Source organism: Monodelphis domestica, chromosome 6, assembly GCF_027887165.1.
Source record: "Monodelphis domestica isolate mMonDom1 chromosome 6, mMonDom1.pri, whole genome shotgun sequence".
Taxonomy (NCBI): domain Eukaryota; kingdom Metazoa; phylum Chordata; class Mammalia; order Didelphimorphia; family Didelphidae; genus Monodelphis; species Monodelphis domestica.
This window is the reverse complement of record NC_077232.1, coordinates 86,243,645-86,270,986: the sequence shown is the minus strand read 5'-3', so window position 1 is coordinate 86,270,986 and position 27,342 is coordinate 86,243,645. Positions and strand designations below refer to the sequence as shown.

The following is a 27,342-nucleotide window of genomic DNA, read 5'->3' as shown; positions in this document are numbered from 1 at the left end:
CAAAGGCTCCATGCATTTGAATTTTTAAAAATGTGATTTTTAAACCTCTAAAGAATTTCCTTCTATTATGATTTTTAAAGAAACATCATTTTCTAAAAAAGAAAAGAAATATTATTTTGAATGGTATATAGCTCAATAATCTTAGACCCCATGGGCTTAATAAGTACCAGGTGGTTTGGCCAGGATCAATGATATTTGCCAAAGAGTCTAGCTAATGGTCAGTTCATTCAGTGCTACCACCGATACTTTTGAGGTGATAAAGGGAATTTGTTGCAAAGCAGAAAATATGGAACTAGCAGATATGAGAATAACCATAAGAGTGTTTAGAAAAGAGAAGGCAGTTTATACCAGGTAAATATACTAATGAAATAAGATCAAAGGGGAAAATACAGAATCTCAAACAATGGAGAAAATTAAAAGAAAGGCTCTCATATTTGGGAGTCAGGGTAAACTAATTCACTCTTTTAATTTCCTCTATCTAGTCTTTAGTTTCCTTGTCTAAAAAAGAGATTAAATGATATGACACCAAAGTTTCATTCCCTCTCTAACATTCTGTGTTCAGTGTTAGAAATTCCTTTCTTGCTCGACATTCTGTGATCCACTTTCTGATGTTGCTTCTGGCTCTGATATTCTGGATTTTCCATTATATCATTTTAGATTGTGTCACATGTAGTGAGTAGTACAGGGTGCCCCATGGTCAGAAGCAATTAGAACTGACCTGTAACTGTACATTTTTGAAGGGCTGCTCCATCTTTTGTTAAAAAAAGGGACACCTCCCAGGCACCCAGCCAGCATCTGACTTTTTCCCCCTTTTATATTTAAGATTTTAAGTGACAGAATCAGATCACAAATCATTTACATTTTTCTTTTCTTTTTACTTCTTTTTCATCATAATCATCAAACTCTGTTCTATGTTCATGAATTTCCTTTAATAAAATTCCTCTCCCCCTCTTTTTTTATTTTTAATTCCTTCTTCTGTAGTGCTCATTTTGCCCTTTTAAAGATAGTTCCTTCCTTTGATAAGCCTACTTTTCATGTTCTAGATGTCTTCCTTTCTTCTTCCCTTGTTACCCATGGATAATGTCAGGTAGTCCAGAGAGAATGGTAGTAAGGACCAGTGGAGAATATGGGAAGCAGAGTTGTAGAAGAAAGAACAGGGGACTTGGCATCAGAAATTTGGACTTTGAGTCCTAATCAGCTCTGTGATGGTGATTGAAACAAATAAGCTTATTGAACCTCTGTTTCTTCATCTTTAAAAAGGGAATAATAATCCTTGGGTTATTTCCTTCACAAGATTGTTTTGAAGCAAATGATCTACATAGTGTCCTCATGATCTTATCTTTATGAAATATTTGTAGTAATCATAGGATTTAGAGTTTGAGGGACAAAAGTAATAATAACAATAACCTTTGAATACCATTTTAAAATGTGCATCATTCATTTGATCCCCCCAACTCTGGGAGATGGTGTTTTTATTATCCCTATTTCACATATGAAGAATCTGAAAACAGAGAGGATGGGTGACTTGCATAAGATCACACAGATAGTATGTGTATGAAGCAAGATTTGGACTCCAGCCTTGTGACTCCAACCCCCACAGTTTATCCACTGAAACACATAGGTGCCTCCAGATTGTCAAGCCATTTCCTTTTCAAGAGGGAAAAAAGGTGAAGTCCAGACTGATAAAGTCCTTTGCCCACCAGTCACAAGCATGTTGGTTTTGCCAACTGGTTCCTTTTCTAAAACTAGATAGCAGAGTAGAAATAGTAGTGCTTCCCTGGATTCAGGAAGACTGGATTCAAATCTTTTCTAGCTGTGAGATTATTTTAACTTAGTGATTGCATATGTGAGGAGCAATTGGGAAAATACTTCCTCTATCATTGCCACTTCTCTATATACTGTACCACACTTCCTTTCCATATGTGAAAATGGGCAAGGCAGCTAAGGGCCACAGTGGATCCACTAGTCAGGGAGACATCTTTCAGATCCAGTCTCAGGCATTTATTAGCTGTGTCCTTTTAAAGTCACTTAGGCTTTTTTTTTGCCTTAGTTTCCTCAACTATAAAATGGGGATAATAAAACACCTATCTCCTGGGGTTGTGAGGATTAAATGGGATGTTGTAAAGTGCTTAGCATAATGCTTGGAACATAGTAGATACTTAAATGCTTCTTTCTTTCTTCCCCACTTCCTTCTCCTCCTTCCTAATCATCTTTCTTCTTGTTCATTCTCTTCTTCTAGCCTCCCCTCCATGCATACTTGAAAGATATCGCACTTTCCTTTGTTGTAAAATATTGGGATAATGATATCTATGGTAATTACCTCATAGGATTCTTATTAGGTTCAAATGAGTTAGTCTATTATAGTACTTTGCCAACTTTAACATGCTCTTTAACCAACCACTCTAATAGCTTCTAATAATTTGCATCAATCGATCATAGATTTGTGATTTCTCTACTGTAAGTACCCCTTTCCCATCTGTATTTCAGACCTTCTCAAAATAGCTTCTACGAATTGGTGTGGATGAAAGTAATCCCCTAATAGGCATCTTTCTTCTTTTTAGAATTTCCTATTTTAGCTACTCTGGTTCTCAGGTGACAGAAACATAATCCACTGCTGGTCCTGAACTGGATGCCTTCCCACTTCTAAAGGATTTGCCAGAGTTTAGATTCTGTTGGCAAGGACTCTGAAGATCTGAGTCATTCCATGTCATAGGGAGGCCCTGAGGAAACTTTAGGAGAGGGCACTAAGTAACTTCTGAGGTCCCTTCCAATCCCACGTTTCTTTAAAAAAATAAGTAATTTTAATAAAATGTTGTTAAGGGGCAGGGAATGATAGTGATACTTGAAATCCCTGCAGTCAGGGAGGCTGAGCCTGGAAAGTATTTTGAGCTAAAAAATTCCAAGACAAAATATTACTAAATCTAGTTGGGTATCATTCCAAAGCTCAGCAGTATTATCTTTTACTCTTTGGAATGGAGAACAACCAGGTTGCCCAAGAAACGACACAAGTTAAAATGATAATCATGACTATTAGACGGTGTTGCAGAGTGGTTGTGAGGCTAAAGTGGCATAATCATTGTAAAGTACTTAGAACAATGCCTGGCACATTGTAAGTGCCATATAAATGTTAGGGAAGAGGAGGAGGAGGAGAAAGAAACAGAGGATGAGGATCAGTTCTGGGAGTTGCTACTACATTTCCAACCTGGCCAAGACAGAGAGATCTAGTCTCAAAATAAAAAAATACAAGCTTGTTAGTAAAGGTATCATACTGCTACCTCACATAGGAAATGTTGAGTTACCTCTACTTAGCACACAGGTGCCAAAAACAATGTTTCAATTCTGTAGGTTGCCATTTTGTATTGGTCTATTCATCTTCCAAATAGTCTTCACTGTTATACTTTTTCAAGGAGTTACTTAATTGGTGAAAATTTACATTTTTTTTGTTATCCAATTTAAACATTATTTTATTTGGTCATTTTCAAACAATATTCCTTGGAAACAAAGATCCTTTTCTTTTCCTTCCCCTCCCACCATCTCCCCTAGCCAACACACGATTCCACTGGGTAGCACATGTGTTCTTGATTCAAACCCATTTCCATGTTGTTGGTATTTGTATTAGGGTGTTCATTTGGAGTCTCTCCTCATTCATGTCCCCTCAATCCCTGTAGTCCAACAGTTGCTTTTCTTCCATGTTTTTACTCCCACAATTTATCCTTTGCTTGTGGATAGTGTTTTTTTTTCTCCTAGATCCCTGCAGAATGTTCAGGGACATTGTGTTGACACTAATGGAGAAGTCCATTACGTTCTATAGTACTACAGTGTTTCAGTCTCTGTGTACAATGTTTTCCTGGTTCTGCTCCTTTCGCTCTGCATTACTTCATGGAGGTTGCTCCAGTCTTCATGGAATTCCTCCACTTTATTATTCCTTTTAGCACAATAGTATTCCATCACCAACATATACCACAATTTGTTCAGTCATTCCCCAATTGATGGGCATCTCCTCGTTTTCCAAATTTTGGCCATTCACCCATTCTGAGTTTATCTTGATGTAGGGTGTGAGGTGTTGATCCAAACCTAATCTTTCCCACACTGTCTTCCAGTTTTCCCAGCAGTTTTTGTCAAATAGTGGGTTTTTGTCCCAGAAGCTGGGCTCTTTGGGTTTGTCATATATTGTCTTACTGGGGTTACTTACCCCAAGTCTATTCTACTAATCCTCCTTTCTGTCTCTTCGCCAGTACCAAATTGTTTTGATGACCACTGCTTTATAATAGAGTTTGAGATCTGGTACTGCAAGGCCACCTTCCTTTGTATTTTTTTTTCATTATTTCCTTGGATATCCTTGACCCTTTGTTCTTCCAAATGAACTTTGTTATGGTTTTTTCTAAGTCAGTAAAAAATTTTTTTTGAAGTTTAATGGGTATAACACTAAATAGATAAATAAGCTTGCGTAAGATGGTCATTTTCATTATATTGGCTCGTCCTACCCATGAGCAGTTAATATTTTCCAATTGCTCAAGTCTAGTTTTAGTTGTGTGGAGAGTGTTTTGTAGTTGTATTCATATAGTTCCTGTGTTTGTCTCGGGAAATAGATTCCTAAGTATTTTATTTTGCCTAAGGTGATTTTGAATGGGATTTCTCTTTCTAATTCTTGCCACTGAGCTGTGTTGGAGATATATAGAAATACTGATGACTTATGCTGGTTTATTTTGTAACCTGCAACTTTGCTAAAGTTATTGATTATTTCAACTAGTTTTTTGGTTGATTCTCTAGGATTCTTTAAGTAGACCATCATATAATCCGCAAAGAGCAAAAACTTGGTCTCCTCTTTGCCTATTTTGATGCCTTCAATTCCTTTTTCGTCTCTAATTGCTACTGCTAGTGTTTCTAGTACAATGTTAAATAATAGAGGTGATAATGGGCATCCTTGTTTCACTCCTGATCTTATTGGGAATGCATCTAGTTTATCCCCATTGCAGATGATGTTAGTTGATGGTTTTAGATATATACTGTTTATTATTTTTAGGAACAACCCTTTTATTCCTATGCTTTCTAGTGTTTTTAATAGGAATGGGTGCTGTATTTTATCAAAGGCTTTTTCTGCATCTTTGAGATAATCATGTGATTTTTGTCTATTTGTTGATATGGTCAATTATGTGGATTGTTTTCCTAATATTGAACCAGCCCTGCATTCCTGGTATAAATCCTACTTGATCATAGTGAATGACCCTCCTTATCACTTGCTGGAGTCTTTTTGCTAGTATCCTATTTAAGATTTTTGCATCTATATTCATTAGGGAGATTGGTCTATAGTTTTCTTTCTCCATTTTTGACCTGCCTGGCTTTGGAATCAGTACCATGTTTGTGTCATAAAAGGAACTTGGTAGAACTCCCTCTTTGCTTATTATGTCAAATAGTTTGTATAGTATTGGGATTAGCTGTTCTGTGAATGTTTGATAGAATTCACTTGTGAATCCATCAGGCCCTGGGGATTTTTTTCTTTGGGAGTTCTTTGATGGCCTGTTGGATTTCTTTTTCTGATATGGGATTATTTAAGAATTCTATTTCTTCTTCTGTTAGTCTAGACAATTTATATTTTTGTAATTATTCATCCATATCACCTAGGTTGGTATATTTATTGCCATATAATTGGGCAAAGTAGTTTTTAATAATTGCCTTAATTTCCTCTTGAAAACTTACATATTGCTAGCCTTTACAAACTGAAACTTTAAGTCTGTTTCTTCTCTTTTTCCATCTTGGGGGGAAATTGTGGCCATCATAAGGTTTCAATATGCTCTATAATTCTCAACAGATTTCAGTAAAACTTAGTATTTGGGCAGAGGTTACAGAAAGAGGTATTCACACTGAGAAAGACTGACAGTTTATGGAATTGCTGTTGAAGATTTGTCAGCTCAATGTCCCTATAATTTGTCTTTCTGTTTCAGATAATTCTAGTAAGCTCATCTCTTAATGACCGGGACCAAAGCCTTTTCCTGAGCACTGATGAGGGGGCCACCTTTCAGAAACAACTCATCACATTCTTTGTTGAAACTCTGATTTTCCATCCCAAAGAAGAGGATAAAGTGGTTGCCTACACTAAGGAGAGCAAGGTAAAGTTTAATGACCCCATGTGTTTCTAGTCTGCAGGGACTGTAATAGAATTATTCCCTACCTGCACTGATGTGCCTTCCTCATTCTAATTAGCTTTCACCATATTTGATGTCCTAGCTCCTGGGCAAGAGAGATGGTGGCTGTTGTGTAGTTCATCCCACTTAATCCTGCTAAGGCTATTGTCTCTGCAGCCTACCTTTGGAGGAAAAAAATGCAGAGTGGAGAAAACCTAAAACAAATATATTAAATCTATTTCATTTTACCTGTATCCCCAGGCCCAAGGAATTAAACTAGTCCTGGGCATCTTGGAGAAGTAGCTACAAAGTACAGCTACCAGCAACTAGCTATGTAATCTTAGGCAAGTCCAACAAAAGAATTTGCTGCTTCACTTGGTAATGAGTTCTCTGTCATGAGAAATATTCAAGTAGGCCTACATTATAAAGTCAAAAGAACACTGGACATAAGCCAATATTTGTGAGCCCTATTCCCATCTCTGCTACTAATTTACCATGTGACTTTAATCAAGTCACTTTCCTTCTCTAGGCTGGAGATTTTTATCTGTGACATGAGAGAAATAAAATAGATAACCTTTAAGATCTTCTCCAGACTTAAGTTTATGACTTTCAACAAAGGTCCCTTCTAGTTCTAATGTGTTTTTCTTAATATGAACTATAATTATTGATATTTGTGAGAGTCTTCATGACTAATGACTTGTCTTCTTTCCCCTTGTCTTATGTGAATCTCACATATTCATTAAATAATAAACTCTTATTAAGTGTGAGCTGGAGAATTCCTATTTTAGATCCTTCCCTGAGCTTCTGACTTATCCTGATTCATCCTTATCTATAAAACAGGCACAATCAGAATTGCACTCCAAATCTCCAATTATTATTATAAGCAAAATGCTTTTTAAAGTATAAAATACCATAGAATTCATTTCTTGCAGGGCCACTCTTTCCTCATTTGTAAAATAAGAGGTTTGCTAGTAGAAAACATATTAGAGTCTAGAATTAGAGTGCCTGGGTTCAAAGATAATTTCTGCTATTTACTAACTGTACAATCTATAAGAAATATGGTACAGTGAAAGGAGGACTGAATTAAAGCCAAGGATCTGGATTTGAATTCTGATTCCCTTGTGAATTTGGTCAAGTCATTTAACATTTCTTATACTCACACCTATGATAGGATAAGTATGGGTATTTGTACATGAGGAAGTAGTTTATATTATTAAAATTAAAATAACAATAACAACTCCCACTTTTCTTATTCTGGGATGCTTTACTCTATTCCATGGTGTCCCAGAGTCAAAACAATTTTCCTATAATTTGACTTTCTACTTTAAATAATTCTTGTAAGCTTAACTCTTAATGACTATACATCTCATTTACAGATAAATGATTATTGTTACAGATTATAAAGAGAGATATAAACAGGCATATGACTTGTCCAAAATCATGAAGTTTACTATTGACAAAGCAATGTAAAGATTTTTGATTATCAGAATACTATTCTAAGCTAAGATGGCCATAGAATAGAAGGAACTTCACGACTCTTCCTAATACCGATCACAACAAAGTATCCCAAAAAGACAAAAATCAAAATCAGACAAGGGAAGGGGCTCTACCAAAGGGCGCAGCCTTGAAGGTAGGTAGGGTTTGGGTATTTCCATGCTATAAGGGGGTAAAATTACTTCTACCAAAGTGTGAGCTGATCACCCCTCCCACACTCCACTTATGGAACCAGAGTAAGAGCGAGTGTAGACCTATCTCTAGGTTCTTAGGGGTCTGGCTGAGGACACTGCAGACTTGCCCCTAAAAGCAATGAGACTTGGAACTCCAGGAATATAAGGAACAAAGAACTTGGGTTCAGAGTTGGGGCAGAGAGGGGCTGCCCACAGCAGACACAGTAGGAACTGAAAAAAATAGCCTCAGGGCAAAATCTGCTCTGTAGCTCAATACACAGAGAGTCTGCCCTCCTAACTCAGACATCTGGCTTGGAAGGGAAGAAAAAACTAACATAGCAAATGCCACCAACACCGAAGTACCACAATCTACAACTACTCCCCCCAAAAAAAGAAAAGGAAAGGAAAAAACTCTGACCCTGGATAACTGCTATGTCGAAAAACAGCAGACTACAGATTAGACTAGAAATAAGCATGTAGAAGCTAATGATCTCACAAGATAACAAGAATTAATAAAGCAAAATCAAAAGAATGAAAAAAATAAAAGGAAACATGAACTATCTCATTGAAAGGACAACTAATCTAGAAAATGGGGCCAGAAGAGACAATTTGAAAATCATTGGTCTACCTGAAAAACCTAGGGAAAAAAAAACAGAAGTATTAACATCATATTACAAGAAATTATCCAAGAACACTGCACTGATATTCTTGAACAAGAGGGCAAAATTGACATTGAAAGAGTCCATAGATCCCCCTCTACATTAAACCCTCAAAAGACAACCCCCCAGGAATGGAATTGCCAAATTCAAGAGCTTCCAAGGCAAGGAGAAAATATTGCAAAAAGCCAGAAAGAGACAATTCATATATCAAGGAATCCCACTCAGGATTACAGAGGATCTGGTAGCCTCCTCATTAAAGAACAGTAATGCTTGTAATATGATATTTAGAAAGGCAAGAGAATTGGGTCTACAACCAAGGATCACCTACCCATCAAAACTGACCTCATACTTTTAGGAGAAAGTATGGGCATTTAACAAAACAGAAGATTTTCAAGTATTCCTAAAGAAAAGACTAGAACTAAATGGAAAATTTGATGTCTAAATATAAAAATCAAGAGAAACATGAAAGGGTAAACAAGAAAAGGTCAGAAATATTTTTAAAGGACTTCAGTAAGGTCAAATTGTTTACATTCCTATATGGAAAAATTACATTTATAACTCTCAAAAATTGTTTTCACTATCTTAGTAGCTATAAGAATTATTTATAGGTAGAGGTTGGGGTACTAAGTAGTTTAAAATGATATGTAAAGAAGGGGGAAAATAAAAGATGGCACCAAGAGAAACTTAAAGGAAGAAGAAAAATAGGATAAATGATAGGATAGGATAAATAGGATAAATGGCAGTCTTGTCAGCTGCCATTGTATTCATGTATACTTTAACTTGTGAGCATTAGAAAGCTCATATGAGGGGCAACTAGATGGCTTGGCAGATAGAGAGCTGGGCCTAGAATAAGGAAGTTCTGGATTCAAATTTGGGCTAAGATGCTTCCAGGGTAAGTCATTTAACCCCAGTTGCCTAGTCCTTATCATGCTCCTACCTTGAAACCAAAGACTTTATCATGATTCTAGGATGGAAGAGAACAGAAGAAAAGGTAAAAAAGAGGAAAGAGAAAAGAAAAAAAGACGAGAGCTCATATGATAAACTAGAAAGTACCCTGGTCTTAGATTCAGGAGTTATAGGTTCCAATCTTGGCTATGATGCCTACTCTGTTAACCTAGTCAATCATTCAACCTCTCAACTCCCCCATTAATTCCAAAAATGGAATTAATAAAACTCATGAGTTGTTATTATGAGGCAAGTCTTTGTCAGTTCCATGATGTGTTGAATGATGCTGTAAAAATAGCTATGGAGAAAATAAAAAAGATCAGCTAAAGCAGACCAAACATATAGAAAAAAAATGATATTGAAAAATTGATTCTCAGGCTATCTGGAAGCAAGGATGATACTAAATGTTTGGGTAGAAAATCACAGATGATATGCCTAAAGAATGATGAATAAGCTAAAAATAACTACTGACCCATGAGTCAACATTTGTACATCTCTAAAATCTCAATAAGAATGATCTTCACACACATGCAGGGTATCATTGATTGAAATATGAAAAGGTAAGAGACAAGATTTTCAAATAACATCCTATAAAAGATCTCTCCTTCCTAGTCATTCATTTGACTGAGTAGTGCAGAGAATCCAGTCTTACTGTACTGATTTATTAATAGTAAAAAAAAAATATTTCAGTAGAATAAATTCTGATGACTTTTTGTCCAGCAAGGGATCTCTTCTATAAATTTTAAATCACACAATGTACTTTGGTAGATTGGACCTCTTATTATAGATTATAGCCTATTTCAGTGATCCTTCAATTACTAGTATCAAGTGAGACATAAAACAGAGAACTATATGCTTCTTAATATGTTATCCAAGAGGTCCAGCTCAAATGTCTTCTCTAAAGAAAATGAGGTCCACAAAATTCTCTAGTTTGTAGATAATACAATGGTGATTACGTCAAGCCCTGGAATATTACAGTCTCATAATGGAGAACCACAACCATTCAAAAGAATTCAGCCTATGAATCTATACTAGAAAAAAATCGTGTAGATAAAAATTGCCTATTGTCCAGACCACGGACATCAAACTATAGTCTAAAGGTCAAATCTGACTCGCTGCTTATTTTTTCTATGACCCATGAGCTAAGAATGGATTTTACATTTAAAAATAAAGTTTATCATATTTATTGTACAAAAACAGGCATTGGGCCTGATTTGCCATTTGAACTATGGTTTGGTGACCTCTGGTCCAGGCTCAGAAATGCAGGTTGATAGACAGGCTGTTAACTTGGTCCATCACTACATATAGTTCATAGGAAGAAGGAGGGATTCAGAATTAAAGAGAAAGAGAAAATAATTCTTTGAATATGGCAAGATAAAAAGCATTTTGCAATAACTCCCAGGCTAAACTGTAAAAAATAATTTCTAATAAAGTTATTCCTTTGGTGATTTTATATGGCTACAAATCACACCCTACTGACAAATAAGCCAACATTGATCTGCAAATATTTACTACCAAAATGCTATCTTATGACTTAAAGACTTATTCTTTCTGATTTTCCCAATGCTTCTTGCTTCCTTGTTTTCTAGTATTGATTCACTTTTCTTTCTCCCTGGTTGCCAATTGTTGCCACACAGTCTTCAGAAACCTGAGCAATTCTCCAACACAGAATAGCCTCACCATGGTATAATTGGGGCTGGAAAGTAGTGATGTAGATGCATGTGTTCCATCATCCTAATCTTTCATATTAAGAAGCAAGATTTCCCTTGTCATACAGAGGAGATAATATAAGTTTCTACTTAAAGTCATCAAAGAGTCTCTGGGCAATGAAACAACAGAGATAGCTTATTTCAGTGGTCATCTGATTATCAGTATCAAATAGGGCAAAAAAAGAGAAAAGTATACGGCATCTTGGCCATTAAAAAAATATTGGCCATTGACATTAAAGAGGTCCATCCCAGAGTACTTTAAGCACTGAGCAGAATACTAAACAAAGCTACACATCCTCGTCTGAATCCACACCCCTCTGATATAATGAAATGTTAAATTATCAAGCAGTTATCTCTTCATTCAGCCTCTATACCCTTTTTGGCTCATGAGAGGGATGCCACTAATGAATGTGACAACAAATATAGAGAATTAATATACCCACATGTCAGTTATTCCTCCATCTCTGTCCATTGTCCATGGTCATGTAATAAGTATAGCTCCATGTGGCTTATTCCTGACTTCTGCCTGATCTAAATTCCCTAGAAGTGATAGTTGTGACACTTCTTAACAACACTCTTCAGCAGCTTAATATCATAGTCAAACCACCCTGGACAAAAGTGCAAAAGTGTGACAACTTAGAATCAGCCTCATGTACAGTTAGCCTTAGTCTGTGATCTCCAGCAGATGCTGTTCATATTCAGAGATCATTGTTTTAAATAGCATGAGGGAAGGCTCTGACACTGGTCCCATTTTACTTTCTTCTGCAAGTTTCAAAAACAAATACAGAAGACTCTTTATGGAGCTAGGATGCTTATATAGTTTGAGTTCGGAAGAATTATGTTATTCCTGAAAGCAAGAACTATTGAACTAAACCTATCAAATGAAACCTCTCAAGCCAAGGAAAAAGGAGCCACAACCAGAAAGTCTCCAATACGGTTAGGGCCAGAATTACTAGGTTCCTAGTGTAAAACCAGAGATGAGTTGCCAAAGATATAGAGAATAAAACTAGAAAAAATTGGACATAGGAGATAAGAGTCCACTTCAGAAGCATGAAATCATACCAGAGCATCAAAAGAAAAACAAACAGGTAAGCTTGATGGACAGTCAGACTTCCCAAAATTCAGGAGGAATAGAAACATCCAAATTTAAACATTTACAGGTTTTTGTCAAATATGTGGATTATATGTTTGCTCATTAAAAAAAAATGATTACATGAGATAGCTCTTCCTCCTGGTTTCTCTTAAATTATTTTCAGCTGGACAGCTCCCAAATCTCATATAAGGGAAATGACTGTCTCTCAACTTCTACTAGACAGAGGGTTGTTGGTGTGCCTGGATCCTATAATTTATCATCTCCTATTCTTCATATATAATTAGGGCAGCTAGGTGGCCAGGCCTGGAGTCAGGAAGACTCATTCTCTTGAGTTCAAAACTGGTCTAAGACATTTCCTATCTGTATGATCCTGGGCAAGTCATTTAACCCTGTTTGTCTCCACTTCTCATCTGTAAAATGAGCTGGAGAAGGAAATGGCAAACCACTCCATCATCATTGTCAAGAATACTTCACATGGCATCAAAAAGAGTTGGACATGTCAGAAATGACTGAACAACAACAAATCCCCACCAACTCCAACAGCATATGGGGCATAATAGGAATTTAATGTATGTTGAATTTCCTTGCTGAAATGATCCTTTAGGCGAATTTATGTATCTCCATCTGGTTCAGAATCTCAAGTAGTCTTGTAATTCAGATGCTTTTTAAGAGAATGGGAAACCTTGAGAGAGAATGTTGCTAGTCTGACATTCTGTGTATGTCCAGAGTCAGGGCACTGACCTGAACTGGTTAAGTAATATGGAGTAAAAGCCAATCATAATCAGACTTTATACATGATGTGTGATGTAGGCAGCTGTTCGAGTTTTTTAATTAGGAAGATTTTTCCATAAGAGTCAGGGATACTAGTTTGTATATGTGCATTTGTATATGTGCTGCCAAAGCAAGCACTAAGGGATACTAGTTTAAAGAAACAAACACTTTAGACCAAAAAAGCCCTGAGAAGACTACTAGAGTATTCCACATGTGAGGAGAAAAAATCCTGGATGTCATAGAGGTCATAGGAATAAAGAAAGGGGATAAGATTTATCTTCACAATAACTCCTTAATATTAGAACACTGAAGCTAGAAGAAACATTAGAGGTCAAAGTGTGTCCATCTTCCTCATTTTATAGATAAGGAAACTAAGACCCAATGGAGGGAAACAACTTACTCCAGATTTCTTAGGTAGTGATGGAAGCATGTAACACTCTGCTTTCTCCATTCCAAGTTCACTGATTTTCCTTTCCATAGTATCAAAATTGGTCAGGGATGGGGCAGTGGAGTGAGGAAAGACAGAGGAAATGTTTGTGCCAAGTTTTTATATTTTATTCCAAGTTGTGGAAAAGGATTCCCATAGGATCTATTTGTGTAATAATCAATCTCTGAAATAAGTGCTTTCCTAGATTCCTCTCAGGGGTTGTGACCACTACCTGGTAGCTAATTTGACTGAAGATCCAGAGAGACTTGCATCCAGTGTATACCAGTAATTTCATTGTTTTGAGTGCCTGCTTATCTCAAATAACACTCATTCTGCCATCTGTACTCAAGTAGTCAGATTTCCTACATCCCTTTGCTGTAAGGAGCACAAAATAGAGAATAAGGAAATATGGAATTGAATCTCAGTTATTCAGAGAAGGAGGGAGAGAGCAAAATGTCAGAAAATCATTATTAAAAATTGTATCTAATGAAGAAACTAAAGCCATCAATAATCATATAAAACTATTCTAAATTATTCCTGATTAGAGAAATGAAAATTGAAACAATGCTGAGGTACCACCTCACATCCATTAGATTGACCAATATGGCAGGAAAGGAAACTAGTAAATGTTGGAGGGGATGTGGAAAAATTGGGACTAATCCAACCATTCTGGAGAGCAAATTGGATCTCTAAACAAAGAGATAGAAAACTGCATACCCTTTGATCTGAAAATGCCACTACTGGGTCTGTATCCCAAAGAGATAATGTAAAAGGGGAAAGGACCCACCTGTATAAAAATAATTATAGCTACCCTTTTTGTGGTGGCAAAGAATTGGAAATTGAGGGAATGTCCATCAGTTGGGGAATGGATTGACAAATTATGGTATGTGTTAGTAATGGAATACTATTGTGCTATAAAAAATGATAAGCAAGCTGATTTCAGAAAAAGCTGTAAAGATCTGCAAGAACTGATGCAGAGTGAAATAAGCTCAATTGGGAGAATGCTGTACACAATAACAGCAATATTGGATGATGATTATATGTGAACACTTGGCTATTCTCAGCAATGCAATGATCTGGGACAATCTAGAAAGATTTATGATGGGCAATGCTATCCACCTCCAGAGGAAAAACTGTTGGAGTTGTCTTTTACAGCAGTGTATTTTTACTTTTATTTGTGGGGTTTAGTTATCAATATGGAAATGTGTTTTGCATGACAATAAAAATGAAAAAAATGGAAATCTATAGACTGAATGTAGCCAATCTTAAATCACTGACAAATATTTGTAAATAGTTACAAGTATGGATAGATTTTTTTAAAAAGACTTAGGAAAAAGAAGAAATACCAAATAACGGGGGAAAAGAATGAAAAAACAATTATCTACATGTAATCTGTAAAAGGAAAATATAACTAAAAATTTTAAAGAATAAAAAGATTTCTGCTTTTCTTTGTGTAACTTTGTGCTTTGTGTAATTTTAAGTATGATGTCATGGTTAGAGCTCTGGTCTAAGAGGTCCGAAAAACAGAACTTGAATCTTAGTAAATACTTCTTAACTATGAGTATGTTACTATTTCTGAACCTTATTTTCCGTACTAGTAAAATGAAAGAAATAATAGCACCTACCTCAGAGGACTGTTGTCAGAGCCAAATGAAATAATTGTTATAAAGCACTATGAAAACCTCAAGTTCTTTCTAAATGTGAGCTGGAATTATTATGGTCTCTTTTCCTCTTTGGATTTCAGTTTATCCTTCCATAAAATGAGATGCTCTGACAAAAATCATCAGTATTTCTGTTTATTGGCAAGAGAGCCCAGGAGAGAGAATTAAAAAAAAAAGAAATTAAATTCAAAATAATCACAGAATGTAATTGTCATATAAATTCTAAAGGTATGAAATATAGAATGTATAAAATATTCAAGGGGACAGCTGAGTGGCTCAGTGGATTGAGAGCCAGCCCTAGAGATGGGAGGTCCTAGTTCAAATCTGGCCTCAGGCACTTCCTAGCTGTGTGACCCTGGGCAAGTCACTTGACCCCCATTGCCTAGCCCTTACCACTCTTATGCCTTGGAACTAATACTCAGTATTGATTCTAAGGCAGAAGGTAAGGGTTAAAAATAAATAAAATAAAAAAAATATTCAGAAGTCTATATACAAAGATAAAAAATCTAATGGAACTACAAAACAGTTTTTAAAGAAATAAAGATAGAAAAGTAATTAAAGAAAAATATTAATTTCTCATTATTAGGTCATGCTAATGTAATAAAACTAAGGCCACTGAAATTAATGTATTCACTGTTGCATCAATAAGACTTCCCAAAAACAACTTTGTAAAACTAAAATAATAATAATAATAATAAAATTCATCTGGAGGGATAAAAGTTCAAGACTTATCAAAAGAAATAAATGAAAAAAAAACACTGAGGAATAGAACTGAGCAATACCAGATCTCACATTATAATATGAAGCAATAAAGTATTTGACAATGATTAGAAAATAGAGAGGTTGATCAATAGACTAGATTAGCTACACAGGATATAAAAACAAATCAACATAGTAGCAAAGTTTTTAATAAACCCCAGTCGTTGTTTAAGAACTCATTGTTCTACAATCAAATGTGTTAGACTTTGATACTCACAGCAAAACAATGATCCAGGACAGTTCTGAGGACTTGTGAAAAAGAATGCTATCCACCTCCAGAGGAAGTACTGTTGGAGTAGAAATAGAGATGAAAACATATGATTTATCACTTGTTTATTAGGGTTTTGGTTTTATAAGATTATTCACTTGCAAAAAATGAATAGAATGGACATATGTTAAGCACGATGATACATATGTAACCCAGATTAAATTGCTTGGTAGGTCTGGGAAGGGATAGGGAAGAAGGGAGGAAATCTATGGATCATATAACTTCAGAAAATTTATGTGAAAATTTATTAAAATAGAAATTAATTATAAAAAATCTTATTTTTCCCCCAAAAAAACCCTAGTGAAAAAAATAGAAAGCAGTTTTGCAGAATTATTTTTAGAATAACAGTTCACATCATACACTAAGATAAGCTCCATTTGCATACATGACATATATAAAAAGTCATCATAAATATAAATTAGAACAGTAAGGATAAACTTATTTTTTGTAGCTCTGAATAAGAAAAAGATCATGAGCAATAAGGGATATAGAGGATCAGAGAAGATTTAAATAATTTTAATTACATAATATTTAAAAAGTTTTTCAAAGACAAAATCAATGCAAATGAAATTATAAGACAAAATATCTATTGAACATCTCTTATGGCATGATAGTTGCCCATTACATTCATGTGACATATTTGTACTTGGTTCAGTCATTTCTTATTTTGTAAGTATCCATTGAGTCTTCAGTTCTTTACTACCATAAAAGGGACTGCTATATTTTATATATTTTATATATATATATATATATGGATATTTTATATCCATAAGGCTCCTTTTCCTCTTTCTTCTATCTCTTTGGACATAGAAGTCTAGTAGAGATATTTCTAGGTCAAACTTAGATGAATTGTGAAGTGAACAAAAGCAGAAAAACAATTTGTCATAAAAACATTAGAAAATCAAATAACTTTGAAAAGCTGAAGAAATTTGATAAACACAATGACTAACCATGAATTCAGAGGCCCAGGCAAACATAATGGTACCCACCCCCTGATGGGGGTGATGATGAAGAGATGATGAATTAAATATGTCTCATTTTAGACCTAATCAAGGTGAAAATTTTTGACCTATTGTGAATATTTTTAGAGGGATTTTGATTAATTGTTTCTTCCCTGGAAAAGGAAGAAGAGATGGTGGGAGGAAAAGATAGAGGACTACAAACAGATTGAATCATCAAAAGTATAAAGGGGAAAACACTAACAAAAACTCTAAATAAAAGCAGATAAATCAACAGAGTTGATCCTAAAACCAGAAAGATAAATAAAATCTCAAAGACAATTCAGAACTCTTTCAACAAATTTTTAATACAAAGGCAAATAAATAAGTGCCTGATGAAAGACAAAATCCTGTGGTATCCTCAGAAAAAAAGAGTATAACAAGGACTCAGGAATGGTTGAAAAGAAATGAAATTTATCAACAAGGAAATTAAGAATAAATATGGATCTATCTGTGTGATGTTGGTAAAGGTGCTTAACTAATTGCCTAGCTCTTACTGCTCTTCTGTCTTAGAACTAATTTAGAGCATTGATTCTGAGATGGTAGGTAAGGTTTAAAAAAAAAAAAAGAATAAATGCAGGTCTAGAGCAACAAGGTGATTCAGTGGATAGTGTCAGGCCCAGAGAGAGGAGATTCTGGGTTCAAATCTGGGTTAGCTATGTCACCTTGGGCAAGTCAGTTAACCTCAATAGCCCTCTTCTGCCTTGTAAATGATACTACCAATTCTAAGATAGAAGACAAAGGTTTAAAAATAAAAGAAATCAAATTCAGAACTTAGAGCCTTTAACACACTTAAAAATTCAATTAGCCGATTAAAAAAATAAATTTATCTAAAGAAGTAAATCACAGATGAATAAATTTGGTAAAAATACTGAAATACAGGAAAATTTGTCAAAAGAGGAGCAAGAGTCTTAGAGACAGCAGCCCTGCCTTCAGATCTGTCCTTACAGGCTTCCTGGCTGTGTGACCCCAGGCAAGTCATTAAACCTCAGTAACCTAGGCTTTACCTCTTTCTGGCTTAGAACAGAGAGTATTAATTCTAAAACAGAAAGTAAAAGATTTTTTTGAGAGACAACATTTTTTTTTAATCTTTATTCAATTGCAAGACATAGTGATTGGCCTTGAAGAGAGGAGACAAAAAAAAGATAATTTTAAGAATTTTAGTCTCCCAGGAGAACATGGAAACCTCTTTTTAATATGGATACTGTAATGCAGGAAATACTTTGTGGAAATTAATCAGAATTTCTAAAAATGGACAACAAAATTTTGAGCAAGACAATCCACAGATAGTTGCCTCTGTGTCATAAATGTCATAAACTTGAGAAACATGTGATTGTCAAACTGAACAATTTTAATGACAAATTTATAAGAATTAGGAGAAAAAATTTCAAATAAAAGAAAACATGTATAACACAAGATTATTCTTTATCTATGAAAAATTATTTAAAAGAACAAAAATGTATATCTCAGAAGGGCAAAGGAGTTTAACCTCAGTGACTTTGTGGTGTCCTTTAAATTTATTGAGAAGCATATCTTCTTTTGGAAAAAAGAGAGGTGATATTCTCAGTGTCTTGGCTGACTTTGTAGACTCCTTTAAGTTTATTGAGAAGCATGTCTACTTTTAAAAAAGATGTGATGACTCAGTGTCATCTATCATGTTGATGTATTTGTGAGAACCACATTTTAGGAGGAACACTGATGAGCTGAAGAGCATCCACCAGCCAGATGAGTGGGCTGATGACAGACCTTATGACAGTGAGTTGAAGAAACTAGGGATATGTATCCTGAAGATTTGAGTGAAGAGAATGTGGTGTGATGGCTCCGTCTGATCGAATATTTGAAGTTCCATCATGTTGGGAAAAGATCATATTTGTTCTGTTGAGCCCCAAAGACCCCAGAGGGGAGAACTAGTAGTACCAGTTAGAAGTCATGTTGATATATCAGTAAATTTAAAGTATGAAAAACTTCTTGATAAATAAAACTACCCAAAACAGAACTATACAAAAATGAAAATGGCTGCCTTTAAAAATCTTTGGCTTTTTATCCTGTTCAAGATCTTCAAAAAAATTGTAAATTTATCATGTGTATCATAGTAGATTCTTGGCTAGGTAAAGGTCTCTGAAATTCCTTCCAACTCTAAGACTCTGTGATTATGTAATACTACCTTTAACATTTCATGCTCTGATATCTTTTCCAGCTTTGACATTCTGTATCCCAAAGTTTCTTCTAACTCAGATGTTCTGTAATTTGTGAGATTAGGTTATATGGGGCTTGACTCTCAGCTATGCCTCAGAAGTTGCTTTTTAAGTGAACTTCTGATATCAATAGATTTTGTCTCTTTCTATAAATATCAGATTTCAAAATATCTCTCCTCTACTTCCAATGGAATGAAAAGGCTCACTTATTCATGTATTCTGGCTAATAGGTGTTTTACTGTGGACTGTAGCAATAGCTGATATAAAAAGATATCTTCCTCCAGGGAGTTCTCTCCCAGAGAAAGTGTTCCCAATGGATTGAGATGAGAATATAGTCACTATTTTAAAAAAACAAACAACAAATTCTTACCTTCTATCTTATAATTGATGATAAGTATTGATTATAAGGCAAAAGAGCAGTAAGAGCTAGGAAACTAGAGGTAAATGACATGCCCAGAGCCACACAGCTAGGAATTATATAAAGCCAGATTTGATCTCAGTTCATGCCCACTCTAGGTCTGTCTAATATTTCCAATCTTAAAGATAAATAGGAAATACTAAAGAATATAACTCAACCCTATTTTGACTATAGCACTTGTATAATTAACTTTTATAATTCTTTCCTCCCTCTCCCCAACCTCTTTTTTCTCCTTTTCAAGGTTTACTTATCGACTGACTTAGGAAAGAAATGGACCCTTCTTCAAGAACGAGTGACTAAGGACCATGTTTTCTGGTAAGAAGAATTACTTATTATAGACCTGAAATTCAAACATGAAGTCTTTGCTATTTCCCCTGAAAAGGTCCTGAGAAACTCTCAAGATCCCATGATCTCTCATTCAGGGTCACCCAAAAGAATATAAGATATTTTAAAATGTTCAGTAAATGTAATAACCATCACCATCAGAGTCACCATTGCAAAAATTTGTTATTCTGATCTCAGAAGCTTGCTGAATGATTCAATTCATAAGCCTTCTGTGTAGACATGGTACAAGTACAATGCAAGAGAAAATAAATAAAAGCACATGGAAAAATCCATTCAAGAATGGCAAACTCTAGAACTATGCTGTCTTCTACAGAAAGAACCCTCTGGCACTCTTTCTCCAGTCAACAGATTTGATTCCATAACTATAATACATGAACAAGTTTAGAGAACACCAGATCACATATCTGGATTCTCCTCCTTATATATGCTATCTAAAGGTATCATCAGTGTTGGAGAGATGCTGACACCCTCATAAGAAGTTCTGGCAAAAAAAAAAATATATTGTTTTGATACCCTCGTAGTTCAACTTCTATGCCTCCCCCGTTGCCCTACTTCCCCATTCTTTGCTTTCTCTTTCTTTTTCTTTTGTTTAGTTATTTCAGTCATGTCTGACTCTTCATAACTCCATTTGAGGTTTTCTTGGCAAAGATACTAGACTGGTTTGCCATTTCATTCTCTATTTCATTTTATAGGTGAAGAAATTCAGGCAAACAGGGTTGAGTAGCCTGTCCAGAATTACACAGCTATTAAGTAACTGAGGCCAAATTTGAACTCAGGTCTTCCTGACTCCAAGTCTGGAACTCTATCTCCTTTATGACTTAGCTGCCCTTTCTCTCTCTTTCCTCTTCCTCATTAAAGTCTTCTCTCAATAAAGGATCTGTTTCATTTATTAATACTGCAAGTGTCAACCATTGGTCATAACTATGTAATTTGAAATTCTAAAAGGAATGTGAATTTTAAAATCAATCAAAGCCTGAAGAACAGAGTGGTAGAATTTTAAGCTCCAACAAGCAGGTCAAATAGATTTGGGGTAGAAGGACTTAAAGGCTTTCCTGATGCTGAAGAGATCTTGCTGAGTGTCAGTTTCTGCCAGCGTGTACTGTAATAAAGAGGTTGAAATTCTCTCTTCCTCCATGCCTCTTCCACATTACATGCCATCCTATTGATAACCTTACTGTCTGGCTAGATTAAATTGTGCAACTTTTTTTTCACATGGGACATTTTGAGGAATCCTTTATAGAACAAAGCATAGAAACAGGGTCAAACCATGACCATATATCTCAGATTTACATTTCTTCATTTCTTGTACTCACAAAATGGCAGAACTAGAAGGGAATATAAACATCTTTAAGCCCAATTCTTTCAGTTCACGGGAAAAGTTCGAGGGAAATGACATGGCTATGGTCATATAGAAAATCAGTAGTAGAGTCAGGATGAAAACCTACATCTGTTGATTCACAGTTCAGTTATCTTGCCATTGTAGCTCATTACTTTTCAGAATGAGATAGGATAAAGAACTGGACTTGGAGTCAGGAAAACTTGAGTTCATATATGTCCTCAGACACTTATTGTCTGATTCTGTGCAATTCACTTAAATCTCTATCTGCCTCATTTTGCACCTCTGTGAAAAAGAGGTATTAATAGAGCCTATCCACCACAATTATTATGAGGATTAGCTGAGAAAAACTGTAAAGTACTTTATAGACTTTAAAGTGCTATATAAATGCTTTCTATGATTCTTGATGCTGTGATTATCATCACTTTAGCATGTTCCTACTGTGCTCCCAGGGACTTTTATATGATTACTCTCAAGAAAGTTTATGGCAATGTTCATACTAAGGTGCCAACTAGAAGTGATGTAGTATCATGCCAGAGAAAGAACTGTGGGAGTAGAAACCAAGAAGAAAAACAACTTCTTGATCACATGGTTCAATGAGGATATGATTGGGGATATAGACTCCAAATGATCACCCTAGTGCAAATGTTAATAATATGGCAATAGATCTTGATCAATTACACATGTAAAACCCACTGGAACTGCTTGTTGGCTATGGGAGGGGTTTGGGAGACATGAATCATGGAACCATGGAAAAATATTCTAAATTAATTAAATAAACTTAAAAAAAAAGAAGTGATGTAGGATCATGAAAAGAAATTCAGATAATCTAGTCAGCCTTCCTTTCATTTCTATTTACTGACTAATTTTGGGAAAGACACACCCTCTTTGGACCTGTGTCCTCCTCTGTAAAATAAAAGAACTGAAATAGTGTACTTCTAAGACTGCTTCCATCATGAATATTCTATGATTCTGTAACTAGACATAACAATAAAATGTTCCAAGAATGGAATGGGATCAGCCCTTTTTCAAGATCTTCCAAAAGGTTAGAGCTGACAGTTCATCAAAGAAATTACTTAGCTTTTTTGGACTTCAGTACCTACCACCACCCCCACCAATTTGACAAAGTGAGGGAATCTGATCTCTATGATTTCTTGTAGTCAATTGAAAGAATTTTGAAATTGGATTCAGAAAATGTTGCTTTTAAATTCCATCACTGACCTCTACCAACTCTATGACACTGGTAAAATCCCTTATCCTCTCTACATCTCAGTTGCCTTAAAAGCAAAATAGGAGGCTTGGATTATATGATTTTTGAGTTCTAAAGACTAGCTTTAAATGTATAATCCTTATCTGATAATTTAAAATTCTCATCTCCCCAGGTAAAATCTGCATTGTAGCAGGAATCACTAAAATATAACCTTCTTGAGGGTATATTTTTCAATTTTGGTTTTTGTATCCCCAAAACCTGGAGCAATCTCCATAATAAATACTGTTAAATTTTATTTCTCAGAATCTAGATTACCAGATGAAGGAATGAAGTGATAGACCACACACAATCTAATAAGAGGCATTCAGGAAAGAGAAGAGGGGCTGAAATTGTGAATTCTTGCTGAACAAATTGTTCCTGTTAAAGATAAAAACAGATCTCTCAGGTTCTTTACTAGGTGCATCAGTTAGGATAACAATATGTCTCTCCCCAGGGAGTTAGTGCTAAGTTGAACACAAACTGAATTTGGGGAAACATAGAGGAGAGCATTTTTGAACATTTTTGATTCTATTACACTGCTTTCCAAAACATTTAATCCTTTGGGAACTATTATCAATGAAGTAAGGAATTATCAAGAGATATCTAATATTCTTTACCTGATACACAATCTATACAGTATTTTCTTATTTTTTGCATAAAGTAAAAAACAATCAAATTTATAGAATGATAAGCCTTTAAGGGGACTGACAATACTTTAATCTAGCTATCTCCTTTTGTAAGTGAGGAAACTGAGTCTTACAGAGATTACAAAATTCCCCCAATGTTACACAAAGGCTGAGTCTCTATCAGAAGAGAAAGTATTTCCGGTTAAATATAATCTCCTCTTTACTATATCACACTGAATTAATTTGTCTATATGATTTGGTTTTTAGTGACAAAAAAAAAAAGATTTCAACAGTAAGAAGGATTCCTGGTATGGAAAGGCCCTCCATTAATTCATTATATTCATTACTTTGTAACTTATCGTCTTAGAGATGTCCTTGGGTTACTAAAATATTGAAAAAGGCTTGCTTCATGATGATTCAGCAAATGTACATCAAACCAATGTAACCAAAATCAGAAGGGAAATAACAATCTGGGAAACAATCTTCATAACAAAAACCTCGGACAAAGGTCTAATTACTCAAATTTATAAAGAGCCAAGCCAGTTGTACAAAAAATCAAGCCATTCTCCAATTGAAAAATTGGCAAAGGGCATGAACAGGCAATTTTCAGTCAAAGAAATCAAAACCATTAATAATCATATGAAAAAGTGTTCTACATCTCTTCTAATCAGAGAGATGCAAATCAAAATAACTCTGAGGTATCACCTCACACCTAGCAGATTGGCTAACATGACAGCAAAGGAAAGTAATGAATGCTGGAGGGGATGTGGCAAAGTAGGGACATTAATGCATTGCTGGTGGAGTTGTGAACTGATCCAACCATTCTGGAGGGCAATTTGGAACTAAGGCCAAAGGGCGATAAAAGAATATCTACCCTTTGACCCAGCCATAGCACTGCTGGGTCTGTACCCCAAAGAGATAATGGACACAAAGACTTGTACAAGAATATTCATAGCTGCACTCTTTGTGGTGGCCAAAAATTGGAAAACGAGGGGATGCCCATCAATTGGGGAATGGCTGAACAAATTGTGGTATATGTTGGTGATGGAATGCTATTGTGCTAAAAGGAATAATAAAGTGAAGGAATTCCATGGAGACTGGAATAACCTCCAGGAAGTGATGCAGTGAAAATGAGTGAAAGGAGCAGAAACAGGAGAACATTGTACACAGAGACAGCTACACTGTGGTACAATTGAATGTAATTCGAATGTAATGTAATTGGTGGTAATACATTGATCCTGAACAACCCAGAGGGTTACAGGAGAAAGAACACTATCCACTTCCAGAGGAAAAACTGTGGGAGTAAAAACACTAAAGAAAAACTACCTCTTAATGACATGGGTCGAAGGGGATATGAATGGGGAAATAGACTCTAAATGAACATCCTATTGCAAATACCAACAACATGGAAAAAGGTTCTGATCAAGAACACATGTGATACCCAGTCAAACTGTGCATCAGCTATGGGAGAGATGGGGGATGGGGAGGGAGGAAAAGAAAATGATTTTTGTAACCAAGGAACAATGTTTGAAATTAAAAATAAAAATTCAAAAAAAAAAAAAAGAGAGAGGGTAGGGATGCAGGGGAAAGGCTTTTTTGGTTGACAATGGAGATGCAGCTTGGTTTAGGAGATGTTGAGTTTAGCTGGTGTAAAGATAATTTTAGGTTTGTAACTTAAAGATCTAGAGTTAATTGGTCACCGGGGAAAATCCCAAATAAAATACCCATGTCAGTCTGGAAATTTATGGTAATTTAATTAATATAGAGGGAGTGAATTTAAGGAGAAGGAGGAGGAAAATGATTATTCAGCAAGCATGTGACATTAGCTAACAACTCAAGTTTTCTGACTCTGACTGGTCAACCATTTAGCCACTACTGAAGCATCTTATGTTATTACATGGAAATTTATATGTATCTGGGAGTGCCTTGGCTAAAAATTTTGTCATTTATATAACTTGTGACCAAATCATAACATATAAAACTTAATAGAATGTGATTTATAATCAACAGAATTGAGAGTGTGAATCTCAACTCTGTCACTGACTATCTGTGATTCTGGAGAAGACACTGAAATTCTAAGACTCAGTTTTCTCATCTTTTGAATGGGTATAATAACAATAGGCTGCTTCTGAAGAAACATTTATAAACCATAAAATTTTGTATAATAACATTTAATCCACCAACAACTTTAATTATATAAGAATTGAGTTGTTTTATGGAAATGGCAATTCAGTTATATTATATATATATAATCCAATAAAGTATTCCTCCTCTATTTCATTAAGATGTGGATATGACTCTGGGCTCCCAAATGCTGTGCCTAAAGATCACAAAGTCTGACAATTCTTTCAAGTGGGAAAGCCTTCTCATATGTTCTTGGCAATTGACTACATTTGATCCAAAGACTGGCCAAATTTACCTGAACACTCAAGGCATGGAGGTTTGTTCTTTAGCAGAGAGAGTACCCTCCCTGATGAAATCATGGATTATTTGAAGTCTTGCATCAATTTTCAAAAGCCTGTGCACTTGAAATGCTCCCCTCCATCTCTCCTCCTCTTTTAAGACTTAGCTCAAACCCCCTTTTCAGGAGGGCTTTCCTAGTAGTCCCTCTCCTGCTCACCTAAGTTTCTAGAGCCTTCCCCTCTAGATCATCTCTATAGAATGTAAACTCCTTGAGAATAAGAGCTATTTTTCCTTTTTATTAACATTGCCAAAGTTTAGCACAGAACCTCATATACAGTAAGTACTTAACAAGTGCTTGCTGCTTGTTGATTGAATTACAGTGCCCTCTATGGTTATACCTGCTAGAAATATCATCATCAATAAACTTATCTTTTTTTCACATTTTTCACCATCCTTTCTCTTTTGTTGCTTATTAACCGTAAGCCTTTTATAGTTTTAAGGAAAATAGAAATTTTTGTGTCCAAGGAGCAAATATTGCTTTGGTTCTGGCCCAGGTCAGTATACAAAAGGCAGAGATCTAACAGAAAAAGTGAAAACATCCCTTTTTTACTACATTATTCTGACACCCGTAGTGAGCAGCATGGCCATCAGGTTTTGCAAGTCAGGAGCCCAATGATCTCTGACTCAGGTATCCCCAAGGGATTAAGGAAAAATCTGAAAATTTTGAAAGTCCCAGGAATAAGGGTGAGAAATTTAATATGAAACTGTGTGAGCAAAGACTTTGAGGCTTTTGTTTTAGTGGAAGCTGTGAGCAGATCTCACCTTCTTCATGTACATTTCACATGTTCCAAAGTCAAATGTAAGGCTTCGATGATGAAAGTTAGTAAAGAGAGTGAATCTAAAGCTTTTCCAATATAAAGAAAAAATAGAAAAATGGTCTCCAGAATGAAGGATATGATAAATGATGGAATTTGTCCTCTGCCTGGATCAAACCACACCTGAAGTATTTTGTTCAGCTGTGACCACTATGTTGTTTTAAACTTTTTTAATTAAAAAAAAAAAGAAAGAAAACAAATGCTTCATTAGAAATTACATGGCTAAACACATCCAACTAACTATTTAATTTTAAACATTTTTTAATTGTTGATTTGGGGCTTTAAATTGTATTCATTTCCAAATAAAATCCTCCAGACATAGAATGTTCTCATTAGGAGGCTTTCAAGTAAAAGCTAGATGACTACTTAACAGGGACATTCTAGAAGGTATTCTTCACAAGACAGAAGGCAAATGAGTAGATCTCCGAGTTCCCATGTGGCAACTAGGAGTTGAAATTAAATGATGGGCAAGGAGCTACTATAGGACCTGGAGATCATTAGCCTAGAGAAGATGGCTTTATAAAAAAAGACATAGATTTTATTGTTATGGTGTATTTTTGTATTGCTTAGATTTCTGTCTGTATCCTTCATCTTCTTTTTCCGAGTCTCTCCCAAAGAAGCATAGAGGAAAAAGATATTTTTTTAAAAATAAGTAATAGTGATCAACATATTAGAAAAAAATTCTGAGATTATTTGCAATAAAGTTCCATATCAATAGACCTTAACCTTTGCAAAGGAGTTGGAGGAAGAGATTTCTCATTTATTCTTGTGGACCAGATTTGTTCTTTTGGATTTTTTTAAACCATTATCTTTCCA

General features: G+C 35.3%; 1 protein-coding gene across 4 annotated transcripts in view; it reads left to right on the top strand.

Annotated features, from left to right (window-relative positions):
* The window catches only part of SORCS2 (sortilin related VPS10 domain containing receptor 2), a 1,375,930-nt gene that overhangs the window by 1,085,332 nt on the left and 263,256 nt on the right, over positions 1-27,342 (top strand). For all 4 annotated transcript variants that reach the window (XM_001372355.3, XM_056802395.1, XM_056802396.1 and 1 more), the window contains 2 exons: positions 5,943-6,107; positions 19,934-20,007. In XM_001372355.3, the coding sequence (XP_001372392.2) occupies positions 5,943-6,107; positions 19,934-20,007 (239 nt within the window). The remainder of the gene's footprint in view (positions 1-5,942; positions 6,108-19,933; positions 20,008-27,342) is intronic.